The 25,024-nt window shown below is 42.5% G+C and overlaps 1 protein-coding gene across 1 annotated transcript in view; it reads left to right on the top strand.

Moving 5' to 3' along the window:
- The window catches only part of mRpS9 (mitochondrial ribosomal protein S9), a 78,067-nt gene that overhangs the window by 42,460 nt on the left and 10,583 nt on the right, over positions 1-25,024 (top strand). The window contains exons 5-6 of the mRNA XM_065220250.1: positions 6,264-6,508; positions 6,565-6,680. Of these exons, the coding sequence (XP_065076322.1) occupies positions 6,264-6,508; positions 6,565-6,680 (361 nt within the window). The remainder of the gene's footprint in view (positions 1-6,263; positions 6,509-6,564; positions 6,681-25,024) is intronic.

Here is a 25,024-nt window from a genome sequence, read left to right as displayed (position 1 = left end):
TTGGTGTCTTCGGCAAAGTTTCTCATCATAATAAGAACCATCTATTGACATAAACAAATAGTTCAAAACTCTTCCGCAAAGATGGCGCCACAATCTAACTTCTTTCTCTGACGATTTGGAGACTTGATGTCTTCGGCAAAGTTGTTTGCCTTGACAAAATAAACAACTCTTTTGAAGACGTAAAATTTCTACAGCCTACTGGTTCCGAGTTATATGGAGTTAAAGAAAAAAATGTCAAAAATATGCTTTTTTCTTTCAGTTTCGGTTTTTTTGCTTACAACCATATAATTTTATATTTTTCTCTTACGCAAATGCATTGAATAAATAACTTTTGTGAAGAAACATACTGATTTAAGCTTCAAATTTTAAAGATATTGTTGAAAAACCGAAAAAAAACAACAATTTTTGAACTTTAATATCTTCTAAAGCGCAAAAAATCGCAACCTGACATTTTCAGCAAAAATTAAGCAATGCTCGATAAACAAAATATCAAAATTTGAGAGAGGTGTATTTTGGTGTTTTTGAGATTTCATCATTTTAGTGGACTGACTACGGTGTTGGTGTTATGTGAGAACGAGAAGAGATTGAGAAGAAAATAGGCATCTGTGAGTGTGTTGCTGAATTGCTGCCACCGCGGCTACCCAAGAGAGGAGAGTGAGTTTTCTGTTCTCTTTTTGGCGTTCCATTTTCCACGCTGGTTCCGAGGATTATTAACCCAGCCACCATAGGGATCGCCGTAAGCCCCTAGCATTGAGTGAGTACATTGCTTCTTTTCCTCTTGCACACGACTCTTGTCGTGCTTCGCCGATTCGCATACTGGCTCGTGTTCGTCTTGGTACGTCGACGTCGGTGAGATAGCACTTTTGTCGTCTCGTTTCCCCGGTTCGGTTGTTTCAACCGTGTGTTGACACGGAAGGAGACTCGTACCGTATTCGCGTACCGTGTAGAGCCACGTTAAAATCAAAATGTTTAAGATTGAGAGGCAGATTTTCTGCGGAGAAATAAAGTACACTTGTGGGAGTCAATTGAATTGTTGATGACTCTTGCAAGGGAGGCAAAAACAGGACAGCATGCAGAATTGTTAGGAGCATGGTCAGATAGACTTGAAGAGATAGCTAAAGAGTATCGTCGTACGGTGTGCATTCTTGAAGTCACGTATGGTGATGACTACAAAGAGGATCTTATGAAGTTCGACACGAAATACTACGCGTTGCGTGCATTTTTATCGAAACATCTCAATCAAAATACAACCTGTCAGAACCGCCAGTCTCATTCGGTTTCCTGAATTAAATCTACCTCGGTTCAGTGGAAAACTTGCTGATTGGTGTGTGTTTTGCGATGCTTTTAACTCTGCCATTGGAGATCGTGTTGAAATTAGCATTTCGATAAGCGATGACAGATTTCGCCTGCCTGGTGAGCACTGAAGTTGCGCTATGAAAACAAACGGCAGGTTATTCGGTGTCATATTAAGGCGTTGTACGAGGTACCCAGTATGAAGAAGGAATCGGCTGATGAGCTACTCAATTTGGTGGATAGATTCGAACAGCAGGTATCTGTACTAAAGCGATTGGGAGAATACACTGATTCCTGGGATTCGTTGTTAATTTACCAGTTGTCAACCCGTTTGGGCTATTGTGCCCGGTTGGATATTGATAATATTGCCAATGTTATTGGTGGTGTGGCATGTAATGAAGCAGAAGAAGATGATATGTCAACATATGTATCGATGGTGAACTACCTTCAGAATTATGCCAGAGTTCTGCAGAGTGTTAATCCGTCCCCTGGTTCCAGTCGAGATTGTAATCCAAAGGTGAAACCAACGAAGTCCGCAGTGCATTTCAGCTCCTCATCCTCCTCCCAAGCTACGGAATCTTCCAGGAGGTGTGAAAAATGCAACTAGAATCTTATTTTTATTTTTTTTTTTTATTTTTTTTTTATTTTTTTATTTATTTGTCGTCAATCAGTGTAGACCGTTTTACAATTGTTGTCTTAAGTGCTATTTTTACAATTTTGTCTTTGTTTATATTTTTATAATATGTCTTAAGAACAAGTTAAAACATTACTTCTAGTTGACGTTATGCGACGAATTAAAATATTGCTTTAATTTGGTTTTTGTCATTGTAAAGTCAATGTTATTGCAGTGCTTATTATATGTATCCATCATTTGGTTCAAGGGTCCAAATTTGGCATAATTCGTACGATGACGATTTGTAGCAAATATATTTCTATTTCGTAAATGCCTAGATGGTGTATATAAATTTAAGGATGACAATAGTTCTATTGAATCACTTCCTGTACCATTGTTACGATTACCAGTAACGGTTCGAGTTTGTGAAGTTGAAGAAGCTATGTTCCAATTGCCTCCGTAGCACAGATCACTTTGCCAAGTCCTGTCAGAGCAAACCGTGCAACCACTGTCCTCCATTGGGCACAGTTCATACAACAGCCCTCTCCTGGTCCTCAAGCCAGTGGATCTGTTGCTCTTGTTGCACAACCCTATACTCCAAATCCTGTTCAATCAACTCCGTCTTCTACCAGAATGCACGTATATTCAAAGTTGTTTTCGTGATATACAAACATGTATACAAACAAACAAGTCGTATAGAATGCAAAGAAATGGCTTATACGTACAAAAGTTATTTTATTCATGTTTCACTTATACATTTTTGCCAAAGCATCTGCCTTATACATTCCATAAGACAAACCACATAGGTCCTACAAGAATGCATAAAAGGTATGTGTGACCGCTTATACATTTCATTTGACACATGAGCTTCATTAACTTTTTGCAAGGCGTCTGCTTATTAGTTGACTTATACATTTTATGAATAATCAGCAATAGAAATTTGCCCAAAGGTATAAGGAGATTTCTATCCTTGTAGTCACCAAAAAACGGAACGGCAAAATCGGCGGAGTAGGCACTCAAGATCACCAAATCTTTATTTAATTGGAAAAACGATCTTTATTTCTTGGCTGTTGGAACTTTACTAACTCCTTTTTATTCCCTTACATCACAGACAAACAGACGTAACTCTTCATTGTGTATCTTCGTTCACGCATTTAACGGTTGATTTGAATATTATCTGTTCCGCGAACTACTCGCCGCAGGATCACTTTGACGTTTCTATACATTCTATAGAACTTTTATGCAATATTGTTTGCGAGTTAGAGAGTAAGCTTGTTTTCCGCGCGAAGCCTGAAAGATGTCGCTACTGAGGTCCTATCTTTTGAGATACTATGTTTTCAAGAAAAACTTTTTCAAAGAGTTACGTCTGTTTGTCTGTGCTTACATTGTCTATTTAAACCTACGTTGTGTTGGAACATTTAATCTAATCAACTTGCTTACAATATTGACAGTGCAGTACTAGAACTGTCAGCACTACCTGCTTTTATCGGGCAACAATCAGTTTGAGAACTGTCAACATGTTTTAAGTTGGATCAGACCAAGTCTGCAGACTTGGTCGTACGGTATAATTATAATATAAGTATAGAATGAGCGAAATTAGTCCCTCCCCATGGACATGGAGATTGACGGTACTGAAGCTAAAATCTCCCTAATAAAGGTTAAAAAAAAAGTACTGAAGCAAAGGGTTATGTTTAATCTCTTTATATTTGCAACGATGATGATTTTCCATAGTGATACATATCACCTTCATAATGCTTCAGTATGCCTCAAACGATTAATTCTTGGTTGTTAATAGAACTTCCTTGATGAAATCGGCTGCTTCATGCAGACTGAGCAATTCTGATTATAGTATCAGATATGTTATGTATTAGACCTGTTCATTTTAAACGAAATGTTCGGAATGTAACGGGTCAACCGTGATTACTATTCGTCATGTTAATTTGAACTTCTGTGCAAATTTTCAGCAAAATCGGTGATGATTTAGAGGTGCTTCAAGTTAATTTTATGTTTTTAAGGTAATTTACGGCTTACAATATTTGTATCTCGAGACTGAAACAACGAAAACTGCTGTAACAACTTTCATAGCAAAGTTTAATGTGTTATGTATCAACTTTGTAACCAAAGGTTGACTATTCGAAGTGATTTTATTGAAGTTTGACTTAGTTTCATGCTCGAAGATATCTTAAACAGTGAAGAATTTTAAAGTATTTGTTCTACGAATTTTCCACCCATATGATATAAAAATGTGTAGTGTACGGTATAATGTTCCTCATATTGTTCTAGAAGTTTCATTCCAACATAGTTTTCGTGTTTATTTCATAGATTGAGAGATAAAAATCAGAAAAGAGGCCGTTTTAGCTAAAATTCACAAGACCAATAAAAGTCAATTAGATTGACAGAACATAGTTGCATTGCTTTTGAATGACGACCGATGACTGTTTCATTGATATATGATTTTTTCATAAATATGAATCCTCAGTAGACGTGTTTTTTTTTATCAAAGTTGTTACAGCAGTTATGAAAGTTGTTACAGCAGTTATGAAAGTTGTTACAGCAGTTTTCGTTGTTTCAGTCTCGAGATACAAATATTGTAAGCCGTAAATTACCTTAAAAACATAAAATTAACTTGAAGCACCTCTAAATCATCACCGATTTTGCTGAAAATTTGCACAGAAGTTCAAATTAACATGACGAACAGTAATCACGGTTGACCCGTTACATTCCGAACATTTCGTTTAAAATGAACATGTCTATTATGTATACAGAGGAACTGGGAGGGCTTATTAGAAACTTCTCACCAATAAAGTAATGACCTTCTAGTAAATTTTGCATATCATTTTATTTAAAAAACAATTATTTTAGCATATTGTTTTTGTTACAGTCAATTACAAGAGATTTAATATTACTTGTTCGTTTTTGCGTAAAATAATCAATATTTATTTTATGTAGTCGCTAGTATCCAATCTACGAAATATATCATAACAACGCTAACGCTAACGTTAAAATAATCTATATTTATTTTACTTGTAATTACATTTGAAACGTTTAAAGTTTTTGTGTTTTTTCTTGTGATCTGATAGATTTCCCAGTTTGGTTAGAAGTTTCGAAGCTAACGCATGTCCACAGGCCTAATAGAAAGATAGGTAGAAAAAATGTATCATGAAAAAAGGTTGCGTGCAGGGTTGCTTCCACTCACTTGCTATAGAGGAGTGATTTTCGGGGGTTTGGATGTTGCAGTGGAGATTTGTACTTGTTAGATACGGGAGGAGATTAAATGGCGAGTGTTTGACGCATAAAACCTGTTAATTTCGCTTTCAGAGTGTCACAGGCAGCGATTTTATGATTCGTGAGCGTTCAATCAGAGTTAGCGCTCGCGATTCGATTAGCAAGAATAGGTTGCGGAGTGTTCGCCTTCGAAAATTTCGATATTTTGATTTTCATCAGTGATCCGGCTCTGGTTGTGAACGATTTAGGTAGAATTTTTAGGTAACTATTTAGCTTTTAACCCAACTTTGGAGGTGGATTCTGGCACGGAATTACTGGCTATTGTGCTATTTTGAGCAACTTATCGTTATAAAATTGAAAATTACACGCTTCATAAAGGAATTCCGTTAAGAGGTTCCACAAATTTAAAGATTAAAAAATACATTTAGGTATTAGTCAACAAAAAGTAGATAGTAAGTTAGACATGTTATAGTATGAACTTTTGCTACATTTTTGTTTTTTAGTTAATTATTCTTGAACGCAGTAAAAACTAGGACATGAGGAAGAAATATAACCATTTGGTGAAAACACACATAAACACACACAGTGAAAAATACTTCCAAGGATACTTTCAATACTGTCATTGACAAGAACATATACGTTGAGACAACACCTATAATGACAATGGCAACTGACAAACGTAAATACATCGACAAAGACAATGGCACTGACTGACACTGATTCTCAAACATTTCAAAAAGATCATGTTTAAGAAGGTATAGCAAAACATGGTCCTCTGTACGTTTACTTTCCAACTTTTACTTCAACTATTACTACTGTTACTCCGACTATCCCCTACTTGAAACACTAATCTTCCCTATCCGGCATCTTAAGCAGGATTCACTTGATCCCTGTGATTATTATTCTGTGGTGCCAAATCTTTACCTCTACCCTTGTGCTGTATGGACAGTGATTTTTCACTGGAGATCTGGCCCTATGACCCCCTTCTGTGCTTAAAAATGAATGTATAGAATGAGCGAAATTAGTAATGAGCAACCTAAAAGATTGTCAGACATAGTGAATTATGAAATGTTGATTACTGCTATTCAAATGCTATAACCTCAAATTAAACTATTCCAATTATTCTTTTCAGTGATACATCTGGTTCAGAATGGCTGTCAAAGGATGCCCTTGAAAAAGTTTTGCTCGAAGATGTTTCTGATACTGAGTATGATAACTTTGTAAGCGTATTGACGCGATTAATTCTGCATCCATACTCGTACAGGGAGAAAACGTTCATTGATCGCTACCGAAAACCGTTACTGATGAAAACGGATGCCGACCAAATACCAAAACCACAGTTTGATACAAATGGAAAACAAAGCATCACAGTTTATGGTATGTTTGCGATAAAAGCCATTTTCAATGAAAATAACTATTGATATTTCTCTTAGAATGTCTAAGAAAGTCAGTGCGAGGAGATGTAACTATTGTAGCACCTGGAACAGGCAAAATAACAATCAACGGGCAAGATATAACGTACTTCCGAGAGATACAACCCAGGGAACAGGTAAGACATTTCACTACACTAAACGTTCGGTGACTAGAAAGAACTTTTTTTTATTATATTTTTGAATATGGTTTTTCTTGCACCTTAATAAACATCTGCGGAAGTGAACAGACATTAACCAGATGGGACGCAATAACCCAAGAAGAAAATACTGACAACTTATGCAATGACTATTTAAATTTTGGCTTATCGAGCTAAAGACCCGTCACCAGTCCCGAGCACAGTCTGAGATCAAATTAAAATCTAAATTTGATGTTGTGATTTCGCTGATAATGATTACTCAGGTTGCTGTCGTTTTGGTCGTTTTAACGGTTAAAATATCAAAACTGAGAGCAAACAAATCTTCCTGTGACATCACATTGAAAACTATATCTACTATCAGTGAGAGCAAACTGAAAACTTAATTTGATATCAATTTTTCCCGTTGATAACAAAACAAGTATTCCATTTGATGTTATGCCAAGGCTATGAAAACAAACCCGCAACAATATATTTTTGAAGAGCAAATGAAAACAAAATTTGGTATCAAATTTGTCAATTGCGTAAACTGAAATCAAATTATGATTTCAGTTTGATGTTGATATCAAAACTTGATTCCAATTTGCTGTCATTTTGATGCTGGACTTTGCTCGGGGTGTTAGTTTGTTTTCTTTATTAAAGAGGCTGTCAGCCTGTCCAGCTAGGAAATTTATGCATGTTCCCTAATGGTGCGGCCAGAGTGACGCTACGCGAACTAAGCAAGGAAAATAATAGGATTATTTTGAATTTGTCGTGTCGCATCGCGTTGTCGTGATTATTAACTATGTAGTACATGTCCCTAACCTGGGTCAAATAAGCAGTCATCAATTGCAGGGTTGTTACAGCCTGCGCAGAATTTGCATTCGACGCTGATTTCGGGCGTTTTTATAATTCTGTGGCATGGATTTTGTTGTTTGTTATCCAAAAATAACTACCTATTGTTATATTTGTACTTTTCAACTTTTTTAATTCAATAGGTTATACCAACTATAGTTTCCTCTTCTTGGCTAGTTTTTGCACCTTGTTGCCCGCCCACCAGCTTAATTTCATGCTTTATAGTGGAGTGTTGGAGACGGTAGGTTTATGGCTGGCATTGCTGGCTCATGCCGCGATAGAATGGCGCCATAGGCAGGCGATGGGGATTACTAAGCTTTCCCTATCCGATGAACCACTGCATGAGAGAACCAAAAATCTAGTCTGGAAGTGATAGTATCACACTTGTTACTACTTTGTTTGAGAGCCGCGTCGTAGTACGCTGACGTATAGGCACTGGCGGGTTTTTCCGCAAATCACTCTTATTTTATTTATTTTTACACAGATACACGGACAGAAAATTGTTTGCATTGAACCAAAAAAAACTTTATTTGTATTTACACAAACAATTCCGGTTGAAATTATATTACATTTTATTGTTTCGATAATATTTATTCAAATAAATTCAAAATAAGATTCTTTTTGTTTTCATAAGCCACTCTTCAACTGCAACTATTGTAAAAATAACAATATTCTTTTATCAAGCCAACAATAGTTAATTTTAATTTAACATTTATTTGTTGTGTCAATTCCCCGGGCCATGAATGCAAAAATAACTACCAACCATTCCCTCGTGAAAACCCGGACAAAATGTAAACAATAACAAAAAAATTCTCGTTTGATTCAGCTCTAGAGGTAAGTAAGTATGCTGCTGTTGCATAATATAAACAGTTTTTCTTCTTTTCCTTGATTTTTCCGTCGATCTTATTTTCAGTACTGAGTACCAATGCTCCCAACGCCAGGAAGGCCGCTCCCACACCTGGACCCTACCTATCGACCCATCAATTCATGAACCGGAGAGATTTTATGCCTCAGAAAGTTTTTTTTTTAATTTAATTGTTATTCTGTTGGTGACAAAAAGAAAACAAAACATAAAAATAATCGCAAATTATTAAAAATTAAATCAATAAACATATTTTTATTTCTACTGCGTATATTTTTAGGCTTAATAAAATAAATATGATTGAATCAACAAGAAATCTCTTTTAAAAACAAACATATTTTTTTGTTGACCCAGCTGCCAAATTTGACAGCTTACGTCAAAACCATAAAAGCTCTTGTAAATTCGAAAAGATTTTCTTTTTGATTTAACAATCCATGGGTTTTTAAAAACAAAGATACTGGATTGTTGAAATAATAATGATTTCATTTTGCAGCCAAAACAAAATGAAATTCTTATTAAATTTACGTCAAATATTATTACGTTCAAAATATTTTTTTCTGCGTGTAGATTTATTTTGGTTTGCATGGAATTAAACTATTAAAATATTTCAAAAGGTGCCCAACAGTGCTCCTCCTATTTACGTGACAAGCTTTCATTGTTTTCATTACTCAAGGAACAATGCTAAACACCATTTGAGTACATGGCATTGCAACTATTCTTATATATGCTTCATTCTGATCTGGGATAAGTGTTTCAACTGGCTCGGGATTTCCACTGTGTCGTGCTTCTATTGTGACATACCCACACGTATTTTTTTGGTGTGACATGGAAACGTGTGAGCATAGTTAGTGTTGTGATCACTACTTGTTTAAATAACTTGAAACAGGACTGTTCAACTGAACTCAGTGGTCTTTATTTCAGGAACTATTTATAGCAGATCATAACAATAAACAACATTCAATAATCATCTGTTCTTTGTTTACCTATATACTATCACCACAATATATTCATAATTCGATCGGCGCCGCCGCCGGCTATGTTCACTTGCTTCTGACACTGAAACGAATGTAACCAAGAATGTTACAATACCTTTCCCCTTTAGTTAAACATTCATTTATAAAACCTAAATTTCAATTCAAAATAAAAATTCGATCTTAACGGAAATTCAGAAATATTATTCATGTTAAAAGGTAAAGGTGTAAATTCATTTTGCATAAGTATACTCATTGTCGATCTTCTTTGTTTTCTTTCGATTTGATCTTCTTAAAATTGGCGAATGTAGTGCAACTGAATCTGGACCGGGTTGTAATACTCTGGGATGCAGTTCGCTACTTGAAGGCAAAGGTGGATATGGGCTAGGCGTAAATCCTAAAAATTCATCATCGCTGTTTTCCAATTCTTCGAATCTTCTCTTTTTTCCACGTCCAAGGGTTTCACTCCTCTCCACCGAACCTGGTACCGAGTTTGAATTACCATGTACGTAATTATCCTTCTGCGACTGGAGCGTCAAATTACGCCTTCGTCCCGTCTGACTCCGTATCTTCACCTGCCCCTTGTGGGCCGAGACGAGGATTGACCGCACGGCGATCTGTAATACATTTTGAGAAATTCTTTTAATAAAAATTGCTTCAAGCCATTTTTCAATATCTTTAGGGTTATGATTCTTGTAATGAACCTTATCACCCAACTTCAAATTAGCATAAGGATCCTTTGTATCATCTTGATTATATTCATATTTCAATGCCAATGGTTCGGCTAACTGCCGTTTGTAGCTATTTTTAGGATTGACCAAATCCAGAACAGTTTTTGGCTTAAAGCTCAAAATATTCTCGGAAGGATACTTTCCCCCTTCAGACAAGCAAGTATTTCTGTAGTTGAAAAGAAAATAATTTATTTTATCCTGAAGGTCCATATTTCTCATCGCTGGGTCCAAAAGAAATTTTTTTAATACATCCTTCGATACTCTAACCAAACGTTCCGCTTGGCCATTGCTTTGAGGGTGGTATGGTGGACTTTTAAAAACCTGAATACCTTGTCGTTCCAAAAAATTTATGAAATATTTCGAATTGAATGGAGGACCATTGTCTGTTACCACTACATCCGGAAGTCCAAAGCGAGCAAACAAACCGATAAATTCTTTAACTACCTTCTCTGCATCGGTACCATACTTCATCCAAATGATTTCTAACCATTTTGAAAAGCTGTCCACTATTAAAAGGAAGGTACGCCTTTCAAAATAAAAAAAAATCAGCATGAACTCTGCTAAAAGGCCGTGTTGTGCCAATCCATTCCGATGTTTCTTTTTGATTCGACGCTACAGATGTTTTTACACATACTTCACAATTTTTGACAAATGATTCTATGTCACCATTGATTCCAAACTAATAAATACTTCTTCTAGCTTGTTGTTTCATCTTTACAATGCCGGTGTGGTTTGCATGAAGGATTTGCAAAACCTTCTTCTGTAAAGAAACAGGAATAATCACTCTATCTTGAAATAGCAAACACCCATCAATGTCTTCAATATCTTGATGTTGCGAATAAATATTTTTAAAACATTGATCAACTCGTTCTGGCCAACCATTTTTCATAAACAATATAATTTGTTGCAAATAAAAATCATTTACAGTTTCTCTTGCAATATCAGTAAAATCCAAAGGTAAATCTTGAGAAAAATTCAAATTCTTGACATATTGCTTCTCTAAGCTTCTGGGAACTTCTATTTCCAAAGGGAAACGTGAACAAAAATCAGCATTAGCCATCTTGTTTGCTGGTCTGTATTCAATATTATAGTCGTAAATGGCTAACGCTGAATTCTTGTTACTGAAATTGAATTTCGACCTGCTTTTCCGAATATTCCTAATAAAGGTTTGTGGTCTGTAAAAATAGTAAAATTTTGACCAAATAAAAATTTGTGAAACTTTTTTACCGTTGATACCACTGCTAACGCTTCCAGATGAAGTATGGGATAACTTTTTTGCGCCTGATTGAGCGAAAATGATGTGAACCAGATTGGTTTTTCCATTCCCTCTATAACATGTGAAATAACTCCACCAAGACCATAAGAGGAAGCGTCAGTACTAACCACAATGGGCTTTTTTGGATCATAAAATGTCAAAATATTTGCATTTAGTAGTTTTTCTTTGCAACCCTTAAAAGCTTCTTCACATTTAAAATCCCACAAAATCCCTGGCCTGTAGTGAAGGTGGCACGGTGTGGTATCCACTAGTTGCCTAGTGCAGCTCAACTAAAACCCATTCCTTACTCTCTCCTCTGCCTGGATCCCCCCGGGACCACTGTGAAGCGACTACTTCGGGGGGTGGCTGTGCTCATGCACTTGTCGTACTCTCAGCGCTAGCTGGCGTTGCTAGATCGCTGCTCTTCTTTCCATTTACGCTGCAGCTCTGACATAATCTGTGTGACTGCCCTGCTGACGGCATTCCAAGAGTCCTCCTCTCGACACATTTCATCAACGACATTCTCCACGTTAAGGATGGGCATCTCCGTTCGCACTGCCTCGAACCTTGGACAGTCAAAGACCACATGCTCCGGCGTTTCATCGACGTTGCCACACTCCGGACAGAGGGGTGACGCTGCGTGTCCGAACCGATGCAGGTATTTCCTGAAGCAGCCGTGGCGTTAGGTGGAAATTGACTTCTCCGTGTTTTCTGTTCACCCAGGTCGAAAGAATCGGTATTAGTCTATGTGTCCATCTACCGTTCTCCGTCGTGTTCCACTCCTGTTGCCACTTAGCCAATGACTCCACTCTCACAACTTTCCGTACTCTTCCGGCTTCCCTCTGCCTGTAGCACTCGCTGTCCTCCGCCAGGGTGATGCCGATAGGGATCATACCGGCGATAACGCATACTGCTTCCGACGAGATTGTTCTGTACGCACTCACGACTCGCATGGCCATGAGCCGGAACGTACTGCTCAGTTTCCTTTGGTTCTGCTTCGTTTCCAGCGCTGGAACCCAGGCTGGAATTCCATATCTCAGTATCGATGATGACACGCTGGCCAGAAGACGCCTCTTGCTACTGCTGGGACCAGCGTTGTTCGGCATGATTCTAGCTATCGCGTTGATGGCCTTCGAAGCCTTCTCACAGGCATATTCGACGTGGCTGTTGAAGTTTAGCCGGTCATCGATCATCACTCCCAGGTATTTTAACACACGCTTCGAGGCTATGGTGTGCTCCCCGACGGTGATTTCTGCCCGCTGTACCGCTTTACAGTTACTGACCAATAACACTTCCGTTTTGTGGTGGGCTATTTGCAGCTTCGCTCCTTTCATCCAGTTACCAATCATGTCGATTGCCTCGGTTGACAACACTTCCACCTCTTCCAGCGTCTCGCCTGTTACCGTCAAGACGACGTCGTCCGCAAAGCCAACGATCTCAACTCCTTTGGGCAGTTTCAGCGTTAGCACGCCGTTGTACATCCCGTTCCAGAGCGTTGGACCAAGGATGGAGCCTTGTGGAACTCCCGCTGTGATCCTAATCGATCTCTGTCCCATGTCTGTCTCGTAGACCAGAGCCCGGTTCTGGAAATAACTCCTCAGGATCCTGCACAGGTAGTCAGGGACCCTCATTCTATGCAGTGCTTCGGTGATGGCCTCCCAGCTGGCGCTGTTGAACGCATTCTTGACGTCGATCGTTATCACGGCGCAATATCGATCTCCTCTCCGCTTCTGTTTGGACGCCTTTTCAGCTCTCTCGACCACTGTCCGAATTGCATCCACCGTCGATCTCCCTTTCCGGAATCCGAACTGCCTCTCCGACAATCCGTGCTCACTCTCCGTGTATTTCGTCAGCCTGTTTAGGATGATCCTCTCCAAGAGTTTTCCGAGTGTATCCAGCAGGCATATAGGCCTGTATGATGCTGGATCCCCCGGCGGTTTTCCTGGTTTCGGCAGCAACACTAGCTTCTGTATCTTCCACCTGTCAGGGAAGTGACCCTCGTTCAGGCATTTCTGCAGCACCATCCTGAACATGTCCGGGGATGACTGGATCGCCGCTTTCAACGCTACGTTGGGGATTCCATCCGGACCGGGAGCTTTCTTCACCTTCAATCCTTTCGCCACTACTACGAGCTCCTCGTTGGTGATTTCGACGTTATCTCCCTCTCTTTCTCCGTACGGTGTAGGTGGCCAGGTTGTTGGGTCGTGCTTCGGGAAAAGTCCTTCCACGATGACTTTCAGCTTCTCTGGGCACATTTCAGCGGGCATCGTTGGACCTCTGATCTTCGCCATCACGACTCGGTATGCGTCGCCCCAGGGGTTGGCATCAGCGTCTCGACACAGCTCCTTAAAACAGTTCGACTTGCTCTGCTTAATCACTCGTTTAAAAGCGGCCCTGGCCGCTCGAAACACTTCTCTTCGTTCCTCTCTGTCTGCTTCCGTTCTTGCTCTCTGAACACGTCTTCTGGCTCTGAGACAACTAGCGCGGAGAGTACTAAGTGCCTCGTTCCACCAGTAGACTGGACGCCGTCTGTTATTTGGCTCCAGTTTCCTCGGCATGGTCGTGTCACATGCTCTCACTAACGTTTCTGTCAGCTCGTCCGCATTTAGATCTACGGGACTCCCGTCCACACGAAGTGCCTCAACGAACAAATCCTTGTCGAAAGCTTTCGTCTTCCACTTTCGGTCACAAGTTCTCGTCCTCCGTACTGCCACAGTATTCCGTTGACCGATGCCATGTCGTATCGCCTGATGGTCGCTATGGGTATATCCTTCGCACACTCTCCAATCCATGTTTGCCATCAGCGACGGACTGCAGAAAGTAACGTCGATAATGGATTCCCGGCCATCTCTGCGAAAAGTGCTGCTGGTGCCTTTATTGGCCAGCATAACTTCCAGTTTTGCCAGAGCTTCCAGCAGACTGTGCCCTCTTGCATTGGAACACCTGCTTCCCCACTCCACTGCCCAAGCATTGAAGTCTCCTCCGATGACTACCGGTCGTCGTCCGACCAGCTCTTCGGTAAGTCCATCAAGCATCTCGTGGAACTTCTCCATCGTCCATCTGGGGGGTGCGTAACAACTACACATGAAGATTCCGTTGATTTTGGCGATGACGAAGCCTTCGTATGAGCTCGCAACCACTTCTTGAATGGGGTATCTGCCCATAACTTGTATAGCTGCCATCCCAGCTCTATCCGCAACCCAGTTACCGTTATCGGGAGGGACTCGATACGGTTCCGCAATGATTGCAACGTCGCACTTTGTTTCTGTTGTCGACTGCCACAACAGTTGCTGAGCAATATCGCAATGATTGAGGTTTATTTGGGTTACCTCCATTACTGTTGGCCTGCCATCGCCTTTTTGTATGCTAGGCATTTGAAGCCTCCCGTCGTATGATCGTTACCGTCCTCTTTTTTGCAGAGCATACACCTCGGATGCTTCGTGCAGCCTCTTGCAATATGGCCTTTCTCTCCGCATTTCCTGCACAGATCAGATCTGTCAGGGCCATTGCAGTTCCTCGCCTGGTGACCGAATCCCATGCACTTGAAGCATCGCTCCAATTGCTTGGTAACCCGAGGAGTGGCTTTCAGCGAGCACAATGACCAGCCAACCTTGACCTTGCCCGTCTCCAACAGCTTATTTGCTGCAGCTGTCGAAAGCCGTATAACCGCCGTTTGCATGCCGCTGTACGCCTTCCTCATGCGGATTGACATCGGGACATCTCCCAGATCGCAGTGCACTCTCAACGCACTTCTTAGCTCCTCTTCTGTGGTGATCTCGTCCAGGTCCCTGCACTCGACCACTGTCTCCTGGGATAGAGCTCTTACGCTCGCCCCTTCGCCAAGAGACTTTTCAACGAGCTCCTTGTAGGCTGAGCTCTTGATAGCAGGATCCTTCTTCAGCTCAAAGAGGATCTCGCCTTTCTGGGTTCGCCTGGTTTTCACCACGTTCTCTCCTAGTTGCTTCAACTCCGGATCCTCTCGTACCTTCCGGAGAAGTGCTGCATACGACGTTTTGTCCTTAGCTTCGACGATCAGAGCATCGCCCTTACTTCGCTCCCGACGAGTCCTGGGTATCTCCTTCTTCTGTTCAGCTTTCTTCTTCACGTCTTTTTCCTTCCGTTTTTTCCACTTCTCCTTTGGCTTCTCGACGGTACGCCAGCCTTCCTCCTTGTTGTCTTCTTTGTCGTTCTTGACTTTTTTCAACTCCTCTTCCTCTCCTGGAGTTTCCCTTTTCCTCTTCTCCGAGCGTGAATTTCGAGGTCCCTTTGGCGTCTCTTGTATTTCAGCTGCTGCTTTCTCCTTGGCCTCGATCAGTGCCCTTTCGGCAGTTACGGACCTCGTCCTCAGCGCATCCTGTTCACGTTCGGCAGCAATAATGGCGGATTTGATGCCCGTCACCATTTCCTTTATTGCCTTGTGGACGTTGCTCTTATCCTTGATGAAGTCATGGAGTTCATTGATCCTCCTCCTGACCTCCATCAATTTGGTCTTCCCAAGCTGCAATCCTTCTTGGGGTGTGCTACTGCTGGATTTCGGTGTGAACACCTGGCTTAGCATAAGACCTAGCTCTCCTTGGTGTCCTTGCTGCTCACCTTGGGGCTTACTGCTGCTGTTGGAACTCGCTGTTGCCTCCAGGTTCAACACTGGTGATCTCTGCAATATCCCGCTCCTTGCGAACACGTTCGCTCCTCCGTTTTCAATTTCTGGCATCTTGCCGTCGTCCTTCATATTTTTTTGGGTTTTCTCATTTTCTTCTTTTTTGTTTTTTTCTCCGTTTTTCTCCATTCTGTTGGGTCCCCCCTCCGGGCCGCTATCTCCACTCGTTGTATGTAGTCGCCTATCGTGATCCCATGGTTATCTATGCAAGCAGGGAGGCCATGCTAGGGTTGACACGGTCCTTCATGGGGGCCGTGTTCAGAGCCAGATCGGCGTAAGTAAGGAATGTTACATCTGAGTCTACTACTCACCAATCACCAATTGGTGACGAGTTTTGAACGTATCCGGAGGCCTGCCAAGGTTTTACCGGGACGGGGGCAGCCGCACTATTAGCCCACTCGCCATTTCAAGAAGGTGTCACCCTTCTTTACTTAGGGAGCAGAACAGCACGACTGTCAGCCCTGTAGCGTGGTATCCAATCCATTGTGCCGTGTCGTGTCCATAGTTCCATGCCGTATCCAGTATGCCGTATAAGGATCTTACTGGCGTCGATCCTAATGTGCCGGTTGGCACTCCTGCGGGTTGACGAAGCATTTCCTCGATCGCCGTGTTATGGTTACCGCGCCAGTGTTCGCGTCGCACCCCCTCACTTTGCTATTGTCAGAAGGACAACATTGCCCAGGCTACACCACGGGGAGGTGTGAGGTAGGAACTTGTGAGGACCAGAGATAGGAAAAACGCTCTTCCCAGGTTGTCAATTCACCATTTGTAGCCCATTGTGGGTGTGTGTGAGTGTGTGTGTGTGTATGTGTGTGTGATTGTGGGTGTGTGTGAGTGTGTGTGTCTGTGTTTGTGTATGAGTTTTTTTTTTTTTTCAAGAAGGCTGGCCTGTAGTGAAGTTGGCACGGTGTGGTATTCACTAGTTTCCTAGTGCAGCTCCACTAGAACTCATTCCTTACTCTCTCCTCTGCCTGGATCCCCCCGGGACCACTGTGAAGCGACTACTTCGGGGGGTGGCTGTGCTCATGCACTTGTCGTACTCTCAGCGCTAGCTGGCGTTGCTAGATCGCTGCTCTTCTCTCCATTTACGCTGCAGCTCCGACATAATCTGCGTGACTGCCTTGCTGACGGCATTCCAAGTGCCCTCCTCTCGACACATTTCAACGACGACATTCTCCACGTTAAGGACGGGCATCTCCCTTCGCACTGCCTCGAACCTTGGACAGTCGAAGACCACATGCTCCGGCGTTTCATCGACGTTGCCACACTCCGGACAGAGGGGTGACGCTGCGTGTCCGAACCGATGCAGGTATTTCCTGAAGCAGCCGTGGCCAGACAGGAACTGCGTTAGGTGGAAATTGACTTCTCCGTGTTTTCTGTTCACCCAGGTTGCAATAATCGGTATTAGTCTATGTGTCCATCTACCGTTCTCCGTCCTGTTCCACTCATGTTGCCACTTAGCCAATGACTCCACTCGCACAACTTTCCGTACTCTTCCGGCTTCTCTCCGCCTGTAGCACTCGCTGTCCTCCGCCAGGGTGATGCCGATAGGGATCATACCGGCGATAACGCATACTGCTTCCGACGAGATGGTTCTGTACGCACTCACGACTCGCATGGCCATGAGCCGGAACGTACTGCTCAGTTTCATTTGGTTTTGCTTCGTTTCCAGCGCTGGAACCCAGGCTGGACCTCCATATCTCAGTATCGATGATGACACGCTGGCTAGAAGACGCCTCTTGCTTCTGCTGGGACCAGCGTTGTTCGGCATGATTCTAGCTATCGCGTTGATGGCCTTCGAAGCCTTCTCACAGGCATATTCGACGTGGCTGTTGAAGTTTAGCCGGTCATCGATCATCACTCCCAGGTATTTTAACACACGCTTCGAGGCTATGGTGTGCTCCCCGACGGTGATTTCTGCCCGCTGTACCGCTTTACAGTTACTGACCAATAACACTTCCGTTTTGTGGTGGGCTATTTGCAGCTTCGCTCCTTTCATCCAGTTACCAATCATGTCGTTTGCCTCGGTTGACAACACTTCCACCTTTTCCAGCGTCACGCATGTTACCGTCAAGACGGCAGTTTCAGCGTTAGCACGCCGTTGTACATCCCGTTTCAGAGCGTTGGACCAAGGATGGAGCCTTGTGGAACTCTCGCTGTGATCCTAATCGATCTCTGTCCCATGTCTGTCTCGTAGACCAGAACCCGGTTCTGGAAATAACTCCTCAGGATCCTGCACAGGTAGTCAGGGACCCTCATTCTATGCAGTGCTTCGGCGATGGCTTCCCAGCTGGCGCTGTTGAACGCATTCTTGACGTCGATCGTTATCACGGCGCAATATCGATCTCCTCTCCGCTTCTGTTTGGACGCCTTTTCAGCTCTCTCGACCACTGTCTGAATTGCATCCACCGTCGATCTCCCTTTCCGGAATCCGAACTGCCTCTCCGACAATCCGTGCTCACTCTCCGTGTATTTCGTCAGCCTGTTTAGGATGATCCTCTCCAAGAGTTTTCCGAGTGTATCCAGCAGGCATATAGGCCTGTACGATGCTGGATCCCCCGGCAGTTTTCCTGGTTTTGGCAGCAACACTAGCTTCTGTATCTTCCACCTGTCAGGGAAGTGACCCTCGTTCAGGCATTTCTGCAGCACCATCCTGAACATGTCCGGGGATGACTGGATCGCCGCTTTCAACGCTACGTTGGGGATTCCATCCGGACCGGGAGCTTTCTTCACCTTCCTCGTTGGTGACTTCGACGTTATCTCCCTCTCCTTCTCCGTACGCTGTAGGTGGCCAGGTTGTTGGGTCGTGCTTCGGGAAAAGTTCTTCCACGATGACTTTCAGCTTCTCTGGGCACATTTCAGCGGGCATCGTTGGACCTCTGATCTTTGCCACCACGACTCGGTATGCGTCGCCCCAGGGGTTGGCATCAGCGTCTCGACACAGCTCCTTAAAACAGTTCGACTTGCTCTGCTCAATCTTTCGTTTGTGTGCGGCCCTGGCCGGTCAAAACACTTCTCTTCGTCCTTCTCTGTCTGCTTCCGTTCTTGCTCTCTGAACACGTCTTCTGGCTGTGAGACAACTAGCGCGGAGAGTACTAAGTGCCTCGTTCCACCAGTAGACTGGACGCCGTCTGTTATTCGGCTCCAGTTTCCTCGGCATGGTCGTGTCACATGCTCTCACTAACGTTTCTGTCAGCTCGTTCGCATTCAAATCTGTGGGACTCCAGTCCACACGAAGTGCCTCAACGAACAGATCCTTGTCGAAAGCCTTCGTCTTCCACTTGCGGTCTCAAGTTCTCGTCCTCCGTACAGCCACAGTATTCCGTTGGCCGATGCCATATCGTATCGCCTGATGGTCGCTATGGGTATATCCTTCGCACACTCTCCAATCTATGTTTGCCATCAGCGACGGACTGCAGAAAGTAACGTCGATAATGGATTCCCGGCCATCTCTGCGAGCTGGTGCCTTTATTGGTCAGCATAACTTCAAGTTTTGCCAGAGCTTCCAGCAGACTGTGCCCTCTTGCATTGGAACATCCGCTTCCCCACTCCACTGCCCAAGCATTGAAGTCTCCTCCGATGACTACCGGTCGTCGTCCGATCAGCTCTTCGGTAAGTCCATCCAGCATCTCATGGAACTTCTCCATCGTCCATCTGGGGGGTGCGTAACAACTACACATGAAGATTCCGTTGATTTTGGCTATAACGAAACCTTCGTATGAGCTCGCAACCACTTCTTGAATGGGGTATCTGCCCATAACTTGTATAGCAGCCATCCCAGCTCTATCCGCCACCCAGTTACCGTTATCGGGAGGGACTCGATACGATTCCGCAATGATTGCAACGTCGCACTTCATTTCTGTTGTCGACTGCCACAACAGTTGCTGAGCAATGCCGCAATGATTGAGGTTTATTTGGGTTACCTTCATTATTGCTGGCCCACCATCACCTTCTTGAACTCTGGGCACCTGAACCTTCCCGTCACATGGCCGTTTCCGTCCTCCTTTTTGCAGAGCATGCACCTCGGTTGCTTTGTACAGTCTTTTGCAGCGTGCTCCTTCTCTCCGCATTTCCTGCACAGATCAGATCTGTCTGGGCCTTTGCAGTTTCTCGCCTGGTGACCGAAGCTCATGCATTTGTAGTATCTCTCCATTTTCTTAGATACCCGAGGAATAGCTTTCAACGGGCACACTGACCACCCAACCTTGATTCGGCCTGTCTTCAGCAGCTCGTTAGCTGCGTCCGAAGGAAGTCGTATCGACGCCGTCTGCCATCGGTACGTCTCCCAGGTTGCATTGCACCTTCAGCGCACTTTTCAACTCGTCTTCTGTTGTGATCTCGTCCAAATCCCTGCAGTCGACCACTGACTCTTGGGATAAGGCTCTTACGTTCGCCGTCCGGCCAAGAGATTTTTCGATGAGCTCCTTAAAAGCTGCGCTCTTAACCGTAGGATCCCTTTTCAGCTCAAATAGCATCTCGCCTTTCTGGGTTCGCCTGGTTTTCACCACGTTCTCGCCTAGTTGTTTCAACTCCGGATCCTCTCTCACTTTCCGGAGAAGTGCTGCGTAGGACGTTTTGTCCTTCGCCTCAATAACCAGAGCGTCACCCTTGCTTCTCTCCCTCCGATGCCTAGGCTTCTCCTTATTCTTCCTGTCTTCCTTCTTCCTCACTTCCTCTTTCTTCTTCAAAACTTCATCTTCTTTTTGTTTTTTCTTCCTCTTCTTCTGGTTCTCGACTTTACGCCACCCACCGTTTTCTCCCATCTCCTTGATGCCTTCCTCGTCCTTGCGTTTTTTGGGCTCCTCCTCATCTCCTGGCGTGTCCCTATCTCTCTTTTCAGGACGTGGATTTGTGGGTCCCTTTGGCGTCTCATGTGCTTTAGCCAGTCTTATGCTCTCCTTGGCCTCCAGGAGAGCCTTTTCGGCATTTTCGGCTCTTTTTCTCCACTCTTGGAATTCCCGCTCTGCCACTGTTATGCCGGATTTGATTCCAGTCACAAGTTGCTTGATCTCTTTGTGTACGTTGTTTTTATCCTTTACGAACACATAGAGTTCATCGATCTTCCTCCTGACCTCCGTCATTTTGGTTCTCCCGAGCTGCAGTTCTTGAGATTTGCTACTGCTGGATATCGGTGTGAATATCTGGCTTAGCCCAACGCCTGCTCTTCTTGAGACTTACTGCTGCTGCTGGAACTAGCAGTGGCCCCCAGGTTCGGCACTGGTGATCTCTGCAATATCCCGCTCCTTGCGAACACGTTCGCTCCTCCGTTTTCATTGTCTGGCGTCTTGCCGCCGTCCTTTATATTTTTTTGGTTTTTTCTTTTTCATTTTTGTTTTGTTTCTTTTTCTTAATTTTTGTTTTTTTCTCCAATTTTGTGTGTGTGTGTGTTATTTATTTGTTATTTATTTAATTACATCAACAGGCTGGATGAAGCCCCAATGATTTAAACCTTATCAACTATGGTAAAAAAAAAATACATTCAAGCATGGTCATAACATAAAAAACATTAAAAAACGTATATCTTATAGTCAATATCTTAACTCCTGCCGGCGAAAAACAGAAGAAAACTTTCGACGAAGCGCATCACGGGAGAGATGAAAGTCGAAAACAGATGCAACTCTGTTGAATGTTCTCTGCAGTCCGCAAATCGCACCGTACGCTCCATAATTTGTGCGACGTAGAGGCAGTCTTAGCATAAGGTTATTACGAAGCGGTCGGGGTTGAACATTCAGGTCAATTTGCCTCAGGATAGCCTCACAATCTGTCCTTCCTTGTAGGATATCGGCCACGGTAAGGGCTCTGTTTGTGTCTCTTCTAGTCCGGAGAAGTTCTAGGTCGATAAGTTGACAACGGCTTTCGTAGCTTGGTAATCGAAACGGATCGTTCCAAGGCAATCTACGCAACGCAAAACGAAGAAAGCGACGTTGAACAGATTCAATTCTCTCGGCACCGTTGTTGTAGTTTGGGTTCCAAACCGCTGAACAATACTCAAGCGTCGATCGAACAAGCGAACAATAGAGAGATTTTAGACAGTAGATATCAGTGAAGTTTTTAGCTATCCTAAAAATGAACCCTAAAGTTCTTGACGCCTTATCAACAACATATGCAATGTGTTGCTTGAAAGAAAGCTGCGAATCCAAGATCACACCCAAGTCTTTCACCTGATTCACGCGTTCGATTGTCGAGCCAAGCAGGTCATAGCTAAATATTATCGGTTGTTGTTTTCGTGAGAACGTAATAGCGGAGCATTTGGCTGGGTTCACTACCATTCTGTTTAACCTGCACCAACTAGCGAATACATTCAGTTGACGTTGAAGAAAGTGACAGTCAGCAATGGAGCAGATTCGTAGGAAGATTTTGAGGTCATCTGCATATGATAACCGAGGAGCTTCGATGACCAGATGCACGTCGTTGAAGTACAGTATAAAAATTAACGGTCCCATGTGGCTTCCCTGAGGTATACCTGATGTGGCGAAGAAGCTAGCTGATCTGCAATCTCCTATGGCAACTTTTAGTTGCCGACCGGTAAGATATGATCGAAACCAACTCAGAAGATTACCGCATACACCGAGCCTGCCGAGTTTAGCAATCGCAATAGCATGGTTCAACTTGTCGAATGCTGCGGATAGGTCTGAATAAATAACGTCCGTTTGAACCCGATCCGACATGCTTTCGGTTATATACGATGTGAGACACAGCAGATTGGTAGTTGTAGAGCGGCCGACAGTAAACCCATGTTGATCAGCACTCAAAAACTGCTTGCAATGGGACAGCAACGGTTCCATAATCACTAGCTCGAATAGCTTCGAAACGGCACTTAACGATGTAATTCCTCGATAGTTATCCACAGCTCGTTTCCTTCCTTTTTTGTGGACGGGAAACATGTGCGCAAATTTCCAGCAAGATGGAAATATGCCACCTGAGAGAGACATTCGGAACAGGCGAAGAAGCGGAATTAACAAGCTAGCAATATGTCTCTTCAAAAATACAGATGGAACTCCATCAGGTCCAGGATTGAAGGATGACTTGAGCAGAGTCGCGGCCTTAGAAATCATTTCTGCATTAACATCAATTGCACCCAGCGTTTGATCGTTTACTGGAACGTTCCTGGCAGCCAGGTTAATATGGTCGTCAGTTAGTGTCTCATTAGTGAATACACTGGAAAACTTTTCGGAAAAAAGGTGGCATATATCCTGAACAGTGCACTATGGTTCGAATCGACAATTTAGCAGGAAAAAATTGTTTTCTCAGTTGTTGTTCATTTTAGATGCTAAGTGTCGTGAAAAAAGTTGTTTGTTATCATACCTTCTTTTGAGCAAAAATCTGGTTAGGGTGGTCCTCGTTTAAATCCAAATTCAAGTTCTAACTTTTTTGTTTCAGGTTATAGGTAGTTACATTGCTGTGCAAAGTTGCAGAAAATATTATTTTAGACAACTTTGCTGAACACACCATTTATCTATCTCTTAAGTTGACTGTTTTAGAGCATTTATTAAGTATTTAGTTAGGGTGTCCCTAGAAAAGCAGTTTTTTTATTCTATCTTTTTTGAACCATTTTATTTTAGAAAGTTATCTTCAAAAGACTTGTAGAACAAATATTGGTGCACGTTTTTGCTCAACAAAGCATGTTGATAAGTCTTAACGTTAAAAATTATAGACTATTTTGCTCAAAAAACCAAGTGGTATTAAAATGCTTATATCACATGGAGTTGGATCGCTAAAATTTTTCTTGCGGTATCATCTGAAACGCCATACTTAAAGAAATATTTGAGGAAAAAACTGCGAGGACAACTTTCTTTAAATTTGAATAAATCAATATTAAAAATTCCCTAAAAAAACTTGAAAATTACCTGTAACTCAAAAATGTCTAAGCATAACAACATACTATCTTCATCAAAATTGTAGGTTTTGACTAGATCTTAAAGTCTTCTTTGCACAACTTTTTTGTAGAATGTAAAGTAAAAGAGATAGAATTAATTATGTTTTTTTTTGTAACTTTAAGACAGTAGTATTCAATGATTGTTTTTTTTTTATTTGTTTTCCGTCGATCTTATTTTCCGTGCTAAATACACGCGTGTTTTTACAGGAAAGAAGCTGAACGATCCAGTACGGCAAGAGGATGCAAACGATCCTATGCTCTATTCATTTGGGATGTTCCCTCTCCACGCATATATCCAGTGTATGGAATTGATGCTTAAAATTTCAAACAGGTTGGCCATGGAAAAACCAGCATGGAGAGTTAGCAAGTTGAACGAGAAAGTGAAAAAACGAAAGCTCAGTATGAAAATTGCATTCAGGGAACAGTTGAGTTTGTGCATAAGTCTGGAGGAAACTCTAATGACGGCAACACTGCTCGAATATTTGTTAAGGTATTTAAAATCGTTTCAGAAATCAATGGCCTTTATGAAAGATTAGTGGAGCGATTTTATGTGCTTCTCACAATAATTAACAGTAGATCTGACATAAACATTGAGGCATTTCAAAGCAATGCCGAAGAAACAGGGGCTCTTTATGTCAACTGTATGGGTGGTACCCACTTTCGCCAACCGCCCATAAATTGCTGGTACATGGATCTACCATAATAAGACATGCAATTTTACCGATAGGCATGCTAAACGAAGAGGCGCAAGGGACACGGAACAAGAGTATCCGTAAGTTCCGAGAACATCATGCCCGAAAATTTAACAGAGTATCATCGAGGACGTTTTTAAAAGACTGTTGATTACATCTAACCCTTGACTAACAAAAGAACAAGAAATAATACATTGGTTTTGCCAGAAAATGCTCAACATCTGGTACTTCGTTAAGTTTTATTACGCTTGTTTCTTTATTTTTGTGAAATATGCCTCGAGAATATAATATTTGTTTCGTAAATTTATATGCTTTGTTCCATTTAAAGCTTTCAGAGTCAATCCGTACAATGACAGTTTACTAAAAGGTTGTTCCCCATGATAATTTACACGAAACGAAAATCAAATATTTAATTCATGTGTTTTACTTATACATTTTTGCCAAAGCA

This window comes from Ochlerotatus camptorhynchus, unplaced genomic scaffold, assembly GCF_037179485.1.
Source record: "Ochlerotatus camptorhynchus isolate MF236.1 unplaced genomic scaffold, CSIRO-AGI_Acam_v1.1 ptg000123l, whole genome shotgun sequence".
Lineage (NCBI taxonomy): Eukaryota > Metazoa > Arthropoda > Insecta > Diptera > Culicidae > Ochlerotatus > Ochlerotatus camptorhynchus.
This window is presented reverse-complemented; position numbering and strand designations above follow the sequence as displayed.